The sequence below is a fragment of the Rhincodon typus genome, chromosome 3, assembly GCF_021869965.1.
Source record: "Rhincodon typus isolate 14 chromosome 3, sRhiTyp1.1, whole genome shotgun sequence".
In the NCBI taxonomy this organism is placed as follows: Eukaryota; Metazoa; Chordata; class Chondrichthyes; order Orectolobiformes; family Rhincodontidae; genus Rhincodon; species Rhincodon typus.
The window spans coordinates 74,517,566-74,530,203 of NC_063334.1; the positions used below are offsets into that span (position 1 = coordinate 74,517,566).

General features: G+C 38.2%; 1 protein-coding gene across 6 annotated transcripts in view; it reads left to right on the forward strand.

The window, feature by feature from the left end:
- Positions 1-317: 317 nt before the first annotated feature.
- The window catches only part of pja2 (praja ring finger ubiquitin ligase 2), a 50,880-nt gene continuing 38,559 nt past the window's right edge, over positions 318-12,638 (forward strand). For 2 of the 6 annotated variants that reach the window (XR_007266325.1, XM_048621519.1), the window contains exons 1-3: positions 324-524; positions 9,637-10,693; positions 11,045-11,227. Coding sequence is in view for 5 of the 6 variants with exons in the window: in XM_048621519.1 (XP_048477476.1) it covers positions 326-524; positions 9,637-10,693; positions 11,045-11,227 (1,439 nt within the window). In the remaining variant the exon portion in view is untranslated. Of the gene's footprint in view, positions 525-6,411; positions 9,395-9,636; positions 10,694-11,044; positions 11,228-12,638 lie in introns of those variants that run through there. The other 4 variants (XM_048592172.1, XM_048621529.1, XM_048592177.1 and 1 more) reach the window with 4 other exon arrangements.

Consider the following 12,638-nt stretch of genomic DNA (forward strand, 5'->3'; position numbering starts at 1 on the left):
ACAAAAAAATGTGAGGTTGTATAAGTTTAAGTGTTGCGGATATCAGAAGTCTTGGCCCTTCTTAGATTTGAAAATACTAGGCCAGCAACTCAGAATGCCACAAAAATTGCAAATATATGATAAACTAAAATGATTTTGCATACACTCTGTTCAATTTTGCTTTTGTAAATAATTGAACACTCATTGGACACATTTAATTACTGTGCCTCAGTGCATATTATTTTAAGTAGTGTCATATTGTAAAACAAAGAGAAAATTAAAATGTTACATAACTTTGATTTTTGTGTGATTTTAACTGATTTTTTGTTCGTTTTGTTTTCTAGTGATGGGTCAAGAATCTGGGAAGACAGCCTGGCCCAGACCAGCAGGAGGTTATCAGACTATCACCGGACGAAGATACGGGAGAAGGCATGCTTATGTTAGCTTTCGTCCTTCTATTGCCAAGTCATGGAATCACTTAAAAGAAAATGAGCGCCAATGGGAAGAAATGGAGCTAAACACTGTTTCAAAAGATAACGGTTTATGTGTGTTGTGTTTCATATACAATAAGAGCTGTCTTTTTAAAAAGAAAAGTAGATATGGACATTGAAAAGGCGGATGGAAAAGTAGAGACGAAAGTACTTGATTTGATCACTGGATTTTTTTTAAAAAGCCTCCACTGCTTGGGGGGGTGAATTCTACAAAGTGCAATCATAAGACACTGATTAGTATAGTATCAGGAAAACTTAATTTATTCAGAGTGCAAAGTATTTGGAATATTCTGCCACAGTGTATTAGTTATGCTAAAAAGTCAGAGGATTACATCAATGAGGGTTTATGATAATTTGAACTTATCTGTCAGTTTCTGCCAGTTTGGTTTTATGGTGTCAAATGCAAAATGAAATGTGTTTCAGAATCATTTTAGTTACAGTTCTGGATTTTATTCTAATTTGGTGAACATTCTCAGCAAAATAAGTTAGTTCATCAATGTTTGAAATTGTGAAGACTGCATTCAAGAGGCAAAAAGTCCTTTCTGGAGAAAATAGTTCAAATCCACACAATCACTGAATGGCACAAAAGGAGGCTATTTGAATTTTGGTTAACACTCCGAAGGAGGAATTTACTTAGTGCCATTCCCCAGGCTTCTCTCCAAATCTCTGTAAATCTGATCAAGTAGTAATCTAATTCCCTCTTAATGCTTTGATCAAACTTGCCTCCTCCAAATTCTCAACCAATGCATTCCAGATCCTAACCTCTCATTCTGTAAAAATGTTCTTCCTCATCTCTCCATTGCTGCTTTCAGTAAATTACTTTCTTCTGTGCCACTTGTTCTTGATCCTTCCACCAATGGGAATATTTTCTTTCCCTATTTCCATTGTCCAGAGCTCTCTTGACGTCATACATCTCTCAAATTTTCTTTCAACTTTCTGTTCTCCAAGATTCCAACCTCCTACAATGTATGAACTCTAGTTTAGTTGATATGTCACAGATTAATTAATCCATGTGTGTTTGCATGCATATGAAAACCTAGACACGCATGTGCACATGCACACTCACGCACATACACGCCATCTGGTTCTTGCTCACCAGGACAGTTTGTAAGCAGCAGCTAATGCTGCCATTCATCTTGATAGACAGGGGACTTTCATTTCTTCTATAGTGATTTGTGCTAAATGAGTAAATATTTTTGTTTGATATTTGGCTACTGAAATGTCAGTGTATTCTAGAGTATTTCAGATGCTTTAAACAAGGTTTAAAGAGCCTAATAAATTGCTGAGACAGCCTCTGTATCTCTCATGTGGAGTGATCAGCATCTTTGTAATTTGTTTCTAGACATTTTCCAATCAATCCATTGAGATGTCATTGCATACCTCTGAAGCAAGTGGGACTTGAACCCGGGCCTTCTGGTCCAGAGGCAGGAATGTTCCCACTGCATCACAAGAGCCTTAGTATAAAGTTATTTTTAATCACCCTGTTTGGGCATGCTGTGACAAGAGCTCAGGACCAGCCAGACTTGAACCTGGACCTCTGGTGGGGGACACTATCATTGTGCCACAATTACTATGCTGTTGGCAAATTGCTTAGTGTAGTCTGTTGCATGGCGTAAGAGATGAGGGTTTCCTTCAAAAATGCTTTCCTGTGACATCCTTAAATATTTCTTCAAAACTGAGGCAACTGAGAGTTTTTTTTTAATAAGTATATGTCCTGTAACTACATTCTTTTAATTATTCAGGTAGCTTTTAAAAATTCACAATATTTGCTGTTGCTTTAGTTTGAAGTCTTCTGTGGGTTGATATAAATTTGTTGGAGGGATGGTAATTTAAATGTAACTCAGCTGATGAAAGTAAAATCATCTGTCTGCAACGGATTGTCTGACACTAAAGTGACGGTCCCTTATTTTCCATCTGTCTCAGAGAAAGATTAGTGTGTGATTGAAAATAAGAATACTCCTCTAGTGGGAAATTACAGGTACACACGTGTCAGAAAATGTGAATATATAGAATTGGGACGGCCTTGGGAGTTTGCTGAAATGGTGGAATGATTACTTTGCACAAGAGAGAGGTCAGTACCCATACTGTCCAAGATCTTTAATGGATCATTGTGGAGAGTTACCTAGTTGATGTCAATGGTTAGAAAATGTTATGTATTTGCTGATAGTTCTGTTTCTTTGATATTAAAAATTTATCCAGTACTACCTTAAATTACAATTCCTTTTTCCTCCTTGCATAATACCGTATATTAACTACTCATTGGTTAAGTCAAAATTATCTGTTCAACTTCCCTCCTGAATTTGAATCTATACTTGTAAAGACTTCTGTATTTATTCTTGGCATGTTGACAAAACCACAATGCCCAACCAGAATTCTCCTGAGCTTTTTGTGGACTTTGGATGTAGACGTAGACGTGGATGTGGATTGTGGAGTTTAGATGAAAAATTTGCAATTTTTGGCATAATTCGGATTTTTGGGTCATGGAACTGCACCATTTAAATTTTTTTTGACTTCTGTCTGAACAGGGGATCACTCCTCTTTCAACCTGTGATCTGCCAATTCTGACTTGGTTTTGACTTGATTTTTATGATGGAGAGTTGCAGTGACTTTGTTCCCAGAAACTGCTGTTCGTGGTGCAACCCTTGGAGTGCCTTCCTGTGCTGAGCCATCTTCCTGGTGCTGCCTCCACTGTGGGAGTCTGACATGACTATTGAGCCCAATTACCAACAAATTGATTTGGTCCCAACACAACAGCCAGTCATTTGCCTTCTGGCTTCAGCTCTAACTACAGGACTGGGTAGTGTGATTCCACCTGATGACAGTCTCAGTCATATCCACCCTCGGCAACAGTCAGTACTTTTCACCACCTTTTGCTCAGCCTACTGGGGACCTTGGTGCTATCCAAGCATCCAGTGATGGAAGAGGCAGCACTTTCTGCCCTACTAGAGTCTGTGTCCCTGGGCCCCAAGGCCCTGTTCTCTACAGAGGTGACTCGTCCTTCTCCAGCAGCGTGTTCTATTTGGCACCAGTCAAGGAGAAGCCATGGCCGTCCAGTGATGGAGTAGTAGTGATGGGCCAGGTCCAGGCAAGGCAGGGAGGTCTGGTAGTGGGAGCATGGAGAAGCAGTTGGGCATGATGGAGTGGATTTGAGTGGGTGTGGAGGCAGGGTAGGGTTGAGTAGTGGGAATGAGTGGAGAGTGAGGGAAGAGTCAGATGAGTGAAGAGGGAGGATGTGAGTTGGGCACAAAGTGGAGATGCTGCGATTGAGTAAGGAGGAAAGAGTTATAGAGTCATACAGCATGAGTTTGGGAAGAGGGACTGCTCAGTGAGTGGAATGAGGGTGTTGGAAAAAGGATTGATTATGTAGTGAGGGAATGGATTTGATCACAGCACGGGTGGGAAGAGAGGATTGTACCGAAGTTGCCTTCTGAGATTAAATATATGTCATTTTTATTACTCTTTTTCCATTGCTGGCACCTGGGGTCACATTAATTTTCAAGCGTTTTTATATTTGGTCTTGGGTTCACGGGCATTGTTGGTGAGCCAGCTGTTGCCCATTTCTAATTGCTGTTGACAGTGTGTGGTGATGAATTAAAATGGGGTCACGTTGGAAATCAGCTTGCTTTGCTTTGTATGTGCATCATACAGTAAGCTCAGGTTCCATTCTTAGTACAGACCTCATCCTGTATTGCATGCAATAACTGCATTGAATGTTGAAATGCTGATATCACTTCAGTCATTTTCTACAAATTCATTAACTTACAGCCACTTTCACAACTGTAATGAGAAATTGTTTTAGGCATACCCAGAAGCTGTCAACAATCAACCAGTAACAACTTATTTTTCACCTCCATATTCTATTTCCTTCATTGTTAGTAGTTTTGATAAATTGTCTATTACAGCTGCCAGGCACTTTTAGTGTGGTGTGTGTGATTTTTTTTTTCGTTCACAGGCTGTGGGCTAGGTCAGCATTTATTGCCCTTTCCTAAGCTGCCTTCTTAAACCCCTACAGTGCATTTGGGATGGTAAGGAAGTATTGGTAAACGCACATTCCTGTTCGGAAGGATGTTCCAGAATTTTGATGCAGCAGCGGTGAATGTACGGTTATATAATTCAAAGTCAGGATGCCATATGGCTTGGAGGGGAATATGCAGATGGTGTTGCTCACCTGCATCTCCTTCCTTTATCCTTCTAAGTGCCAAAGACTGATTTTGAAATATGCTGTCAGGAGCTATGGTGAGTGACTGCAGTGCATCTTGTAGATAGTATATACCTGCTTGCCACTGTTGGTGGTGGATGGGGTGTCACACAAATTGTCTGCTTTGTTCTGAGTGTTTTAAGTGTTTTGAGTGTTTGTGGAGCTGTATTCATCCAGGCAAGGAGACATGTTATCGTATTTTGATTTGTAGATGGTAGACAGGCTTTTTCAAGTCAGGAAGTGAGTTACTTGATGCAGCAGTCCAGCTTCTGATCTGCCCTTGCAGTCACAGTATATGCCTGGTCAAGTTCAGTTTCTAGTAACCCCCTGGATGTTGATATTGGGGAATTCAGCAGTGGTAGTACATTGACTGTCAAGGGCAGATGGTTAGATTCTCTCTTGTTGGAAATGATCATTACCTGGAACTTGTGGGGGTTGAATGTTATTTGCCACTTATTAGCCCATCTAACTTGAATTATTGCCTTTGTTGCAGTAATCATTTTGCATTATCTGTCAGCAGAGGTGGAAGCAGTGTCTTTCAATATTCTTACTGCAGGCATAAATAGATTCTCATTAAAAAAGGGTGTGAAAGTTTATTGGGAATATTTTATATCTTATTGGTCTTATTGAATAGTGAAGCAGATGGAAGTGGCTGTCTGGACTACCTCTAGTCCTACTTTCTATGTTCGTGTTACTTGTCATTCCCTGGCTTATCAGCGTCTAGTTCTTGTGGTTGTCTTATTTTGTTTCCATTGATATGGGAGCTGCCGTTCATAGCTAATCCAACATTCTTCACGTTCACTTTCCTTCACAATCCCCGTAACTGTTGATTCTCCAGCTGATAAAGAATCTATCTCGGCCTTAAATATACATAAAGACTCTTGTCCCCATAGTTCTCAAATTGGGATCAAAACTGCTCACTGCTCCAGATGAAGTCACATCAGCACCTTGTCCAGTCGCAATAAGACTTCTCTATTCCTACACTGCAGGGTGACCAAGTCTGGGATCTGAATATTGAAGGATGTCTAACATTTTGAAAGGATTGGGAAGGTATTACAAGGTGATGGATTGTTCTGTTTAAGGATATCATTTCTATAGCAGTGAGAGGTGACTTTAACTCAAAAGAGAGGCACAGAAGCAATTTGGGTAAAAATAAAACATTAGAAAGTTTAAGAGGTCATGTGTATTAGCTGTAGGCATCCAACAGTAACTACACTGAGAGACACAATATACATGAAGGAATAACTGGGACTTGTAAGAAAGGTATCACAACATTCATTGGTGACTTTAATGTACCTGCACATTGTGCAAATCAGATTGGCAAAGGTGGCCTGGAAAATTATATAATTGTGGCAGTTTCTTAGAGCCATCCGTGAAGGAAGCTATTATAGTTGGTATTGAAAAATGAGACAGGATTAATCGATGATCTTATGTTCAGTTCAGAAGGGAGAAGTGTGGATCTAAGAACTGTGCCTTAAACCTGAATTAAAATTATATGGAAGCAGAGTGAATAAAATGTACTGCAAAATGAGGTTACAAGGTACAACAGTGGAGATTCAGTGGTATACTTTTAAGGAGGTATTTAATAACTCAGCACAAACCTATCCCATTGATAATAGGAGATAGTAGGAACTGCAGATGCTGGAGAATCCGAGACAACAAGGTGTAGGGCTGGATGAACACAGCAGGCCAAGCAGCATCATAGGAGCATCATTGCTCCTATGATGCTGCTTGGCCTGCTGTGTCCATTGATAATAGGGATGCATTATCCATGGCTAATTAGGGAAATTAAGAATTTTATCAAAATGATGTAACTATAGCACAATGCTAGTGTCCCTATCTACTTGCCAGGAGGTCTGGTTTCAAGCCCCATCTTAAAAGTGTCTGAATAGGTTGATTTTAAAAAAAACTTCAAATTGAAAGAAATGCTGTATGAATATGCTAGGAGTAGGTCAAAAGATAAGTCAGGTTTTAAGAACCAGCAAAGAATAACTAAGAAAGTAGAGTATGGAACAGTGCTAGCTAGTAATACCAAACAGAAGGGAAGTGTTTCAAATAGGAGTGGGGGACTGGGTAGGATGAGGGTGGTGGCAATAGTTATAACTAAAACTAGAGTTGATTCTTCAGAGTGTGAATCTGGAAAGTTAATGAGGGTAAACAAAGAAACTGTGAAGGTCTTGAGCAGTTATTTCAGGTCTGACTTCATAATGCAAAACTTACTAAACATTCCAAAAATATTTCAGAATTAAGAGGTGAATAGGAGGGATGAACTTAAGACAATTACCATCATCAGGAAAAAGCTATGTGGAAAATCTTTAGACCCAAAGGCTGACAAGTCCCCAGGTGCAGACATAATTGGCTTCAGATAAAAGATATTGGTTATAATCTTCCAGAATTCATTAGATTCTGGAAGAGTCTTAGAAGTTTGGCAAATAACAAATGTAACACTTTATTCGAGAAAATAAGGTCAGTTGACCTAACATCTATAATAGAGATAAATAAAAGCAAAGTATTATGGAGACTAGAGATCTGAACTAAAAACAGAAAGTGCTGGAGAAAGTCAGCAGATATGACTATTTGTGGAGAGAAACAAAGTGAAAATTTTGAGTTTTAAGACTTTTTGGAAGACGTATCTATAATAAACAAATTGCTAGAATCCTTTTATTAAGGATTTATTGATTTTTTTTTTAAACCTTTATTAAGTTATAGTAGCATATTTAGAAAATCATAATGGGTTCAGGCAAAGTCAGCATACTTTTCTGAAAAGGAAATCAGGCTTGATTTATTAGCATTCTTTGAGGAGTTAATTAAGGGGAATCTGTAGATGTGGTGTATGTGGATTGCAGTTGGTATTTTAGTTTTGATTTTTGGCCACATCAAAGTTTATTACATGGGGTTATAGCACATGGTGTACAGATAACAAACACATTGGTATAGATAAAGGATTGTTTAGCTAACCGAAGCAGAGAGTAGGGATATACATTTTAAGAAGCATTGGCAAACTGCAACTTGTGGAATGCCACGGGGATTGTGCTAAACCCTCACGATTTACAATCTGTATCAATGACTTCGATGCAGGGATTGAAATTTTGCTACATTTGCTGATGATATAAAAGTAGATAGGACATAGGTTGTCAAGATGAGATAAAGAATCTCCAAGGGGATTTAAGTAGGCTAAACAGGTACACAAAAAATTGGCAGGAGTTTAATGTTGCAAAGTACGTGCTTATCCATTTTATCAGGAAGAATAGAAAAATACACTTTCTACTGCACCAGTATAACGTTCTTCTGTGTCCTACAACTGTCTTTTGACTTCTTCATATGACATTGACAATCAATGCTGAATTATAGGCATAAGCAGCATCTGGGTCAGAAGCTGCCTGATCAGCTGGGTGTTTCAACCATCTTCTGTTGCAGAGTTCCTGTATTTGCACTCTTTTTGAAGTATCATTTTTTACTGTTGGCCTATCACTACTCAGAACCGCAACAGGATTAAAACTACCAAAACACTTTTAGGTTCATTCCTTATAGCCAGTTTTTAAAATATAGAATTCCATCTCCTCCTCAGGGCATCTGCATTATTCTTTGTATGTAACCCCTACAGCTTTCATTGCATTCATCAATAGAAAGCTAGCTTGGGATATGTGACTGATTGTTTTAGAGTACTCGACTTGCCTGCCATTTGACTTGAATTTTGTATTTGATTTTATGGATTTTTGCTTTCCCATGGAAATGCTTGTTCTGTGCTGTTGCGCCCTTAAACATAGATACAAATTAGTCATTTAGGATTTTGAGTATTTGGTTATTTCCAATTGTTCTTCTGTTGTGATGCTTCTGTTCCCTTAACCATCTTGTTTACTCAAAACATCTTTGTAAATATATTCTGTTCATATTTTACTTGTGCCTAATATTCATCCATGTCTTTTGCTCTAGGTATTGAATTTACACATGCCAATTTTTTATTGCTTGTAATTTTGCGTAGCTCCTGTTATCAACAACATTAATTTTGTTCATTACCATTTGTTTCTTAGTACATGGTTATCCTGCAGTTTGATTTTTTTTTTTGTATTTTTCAGTTTCCATTTGTATAGTTGATTTGAAATCTAATCATCTTGGTGGTCACTGTTTCTAAAATATTCCCAACTATAGTTCATTTCCTCATTTGTGAATAAATGTGCCTATTAGAAATAATTTTTTGGTAGACTTCCTTCAAGATTCAACATCTCTTATCGAATTAATGAACGCTGGTGAATGTACTTTTGAATATCTGACCTTGCCTTGTTTTTGGTTTGAAGATATGTTAGTCTGCTTGTGCAACTTCTGAGACACCAGAAGCAACAGCCTGATTCTTTGTATCTTTCACCTACTCCAAACAAGAACAGTGATATAGGAGTGAACATGGACTGGTTTGCACGCCAGGAATTTCCACACCTGAAACTTAGCGGCACATGAGCAGACTGGGTTACCATAGAAGCAATCGATTTTGCTGTTTTGAACTTTAAAAGAGTGATCTAACTATTCAGTTTTTGATCATGACTTGGAACCTTGATGTGAAATTAAAATAAGCAGAAATAATTTGTCCTACCACGCCCTGCTTTGCATACAGAAGTTTTCTGCCTCTGGGCAGAGAGATGCTCAAAGTACAACCTTGGTAACATGAGCACTAATCACATTACTTAAGGCAAATTATCTCCCCATGACTACAAATTTGGGATCAGTGTCAGAGGTTAGGAACATTTACATTCTTGAATAATAAGTCTTCTGACTATTTCATTTTTACAATGTACACATTTGCTTTCTTTTCAATCTAAACAATTAATCCTTGAACTAATTAGTTTGTGAGTTGTACCAAAAGTAGGTGAATCACCATTATTTTAGACACATTGAGCGTTTTGTAATATTCAGAAGACTGTAGTTTGATATAATCTTGAATTTCAAGTTACTTAAGGTTAATTTTTTTTCTCTCAGCTCCCAGTAGAATCTTATCAACAAATGAACTTCTGCCGCAATCCACAGCGTATGACCTAACTATGGATACTAAAAGGGATGCAGGTTGTGAACCTCAGAAAGAGAATGGATTTTTGCCATCATCTCTGAACCAAAGACTTTTTCAATGTGAGTCCAATGACTTTGCTTTGCCCAGTGCTACAGAGCCATTAGACAATTATTCAGGTAGCCAAAGTACAGGGCCCTCCAAGTGGTCAATTCCTAATGATTTTTTTGAGACTGATTCCAGAAGTCCAACTGGCATTGGTTTTGTAAATATTGACTCTTATGAACCAGAAAGCAGTGAAGGAGAGGATGAAGATTCAACCATTCAAGCATCTTTGCAAAAAGAAGGAAAACTTCAGAAAAGGTTGGACACCATGCTTTCAGAGTTAGAGAAAGGTGTTGACTATCTTAATGGGTTACAGTCGTATCTCTCAGCTGTAATCCACGATGGTAACAGCCCACAGATTGATCTACCATGCTCTCTGGCATTGGACGATTTGACTTCTGCAGACATTGGTGTTAAAGGACATCAAACTGAATTGAAAGAGCATAGGAAAATATTACCAGCAGTTGGAAATATGGAAGAAATTAATAGCTATGTCAGGATGGAGGATGTAAAAGAAAAAAGAGAAAGAAATCTTGATAAAGCCTCACTGAGCATTCAAACGGAAGGAAACATTTTCTGTTGTATGACAGAGGAACCGAGCTCTTCAGAAATGGTAGTAAGACCAAAAGTTAGAAAGGAAAGAGTTGAAACCTGTTCTAAAAGAGATCTATCTTCCCCTGATGAGTTTGGTAGTTATTGTACTGGGGATATGAAAGCCAATTCAAGAAATGAGTGCTGTGGATCAAACTCTGCCTTGTGGAACTGCAGAAATAAACTCCATAGAGATTCAAAGATCGGATCTGGACTTAATGGCAAGGAAACAGTTGGTGTTGAGAAGGAACAGGCCACCATCCAACTACAAGAAACGCTGGAAGAAAACAGCTTCTGGGATGACTTTGAAAATTATTGTAACAAAGGTGAAACGAGGTAATAAAATGTCATGCCTATTGCTTCCCTGAAGGGTATGAAAGTTGATTTATTCGTATGAAACTTTTATTCAATGGTTGTAAATGCATCACAACCAGTAAAGAATTTCATTTTGTGTTCCTCTAAATTGACAACCAAGCTAAACGTTTAGCTATTGTCCATCAAATTAATAACAAAATAACAGTTTTTAATATTTCTCTTTATTCAACTCTGCATATACAGCTTTTTAAGTTACCTAGTCATGACTAAATTTACTAAAACAGTTTTTGCAATTGTTAGGGGAAAATGTGTATGTAGATGGCGTGTACTTTAATGAACTAATTTTCCCTCACTTTACTTCCCCCTCAAAAGCAGCTCTCTAAGCAGTGATGAGGAGTGGTCAGCAATATGGACCTCTGATTTCGTTTTAGAACAGATGCATTCTAGTGATGAGAGCTGGGAGACCTTGTCAGGAGTTGATGAACAACAAACTGAACCAAACAGCATTAGTAGCAGTCTGGATGAAGAAGCTTTTAAACATTGCTTCACTGTAGGGTATGCACCTACCTCCAGTTATAATCCAGACATTGTATTTAATTTTAAGCCTCTAAAGTCATAGAACAGGGGTGTCAAACATATAAAACATGGACTGAAAGGAATTTGTGATACAATATTACTTGGGTCATGGGTCATAAGCTAAGACTGAGGACTGCATCCTTTTTAAACCTGGTGTAACAGTGTTGATTCTCACTGTGGTATCACACTTTCTCCCCCTCAGGCTTGCACCGGTATGCTGGCTCGCTGTGCCAACGTAAGTGGTGACCAGAAATGAGATTGAGTTGATGAAAAAATGTTAGACCCAAGGATTGGGACTTGAGGATATGTTGGGACCCAAAGTTAGGTGTATCCGGAAAGTGGGACTTAAATGTAGGATCTCCCACTCAAAAATTGCCGTGCAACGTGCCTGTACTGCACAGAAAATAGTGTGAAGCATTCAAAAACAACTTGCACTCAACGTGGCTCGTGCAAAGTGCTAGAATGTCTAACACCACTGTCTAAATTGAGTTTGACACCCCTGTACTAGATTAAAAAGCTTTTAATGTGTAGTATGTAAGATCGCCATTTATTACTGTATTAAATAAATGGATGAGCACCTGATTTAACAAACAAGCAACTGGTTTTTATAGTATATTTTATTGTTTTATCTACAAAAAAATTCCACAGAACTTGCAGAAGCATGTTAAATACCAGTCCTTCTACCTCCTGAGCCACCTCATTGATTTCTATCAGCATAACCTTTCATTCTTTTCTCCTTTATATTTATCTGCTTTTCTGTCACTACAGTTTACTTTTGGTGGCATATTTTACATTGTAATTGTCCTCCAATTAGGGAATTCTTGGTACCCAGCACCTATTGGCATCTATGGACTCTTAAGTTTAGATTTTACTCCATAATTTTCTTTTTGTATCCTTTGAAACCCTTTCATAAACTTTAGACTTGTATCAGATAACCTCTCAATTTCTCTTGAATCCCCAAGGGAAAGGAACACAAAACAGTTCAGTCTTTTTTTCCTAATGAGACTTATGATCTTATTGAATGACAAAGCAAGCTCAATGGGCTTAACGGCCTATTTTTGTTCCTACGTGTTATGGATATTATGTATGGGAAAAGCTATGTTTTGGTATCACCCTTGTAATTTTTTTATACCTTCAAATGGTTCAATTTCCTTAATATTATGATAGGTGGAAGTGGATACCTGATGAGGTTTAACCAAGGTTTACTTAGTTGACTGCTGTGCTTTTCAAGGCTATAATTTAAAAATTGGAATTGGGTGTAGGCCTGCTGTCAGCTGTCATTCATGGAATGTAGAAATCATCTAGCCAGTGATGTCCAAGTGTTCTCAAGTGGATGGTAATGAGCCACCGCCTTGAATCGTTGTAGGCTTTGGGGTGTACCCACAGTGTT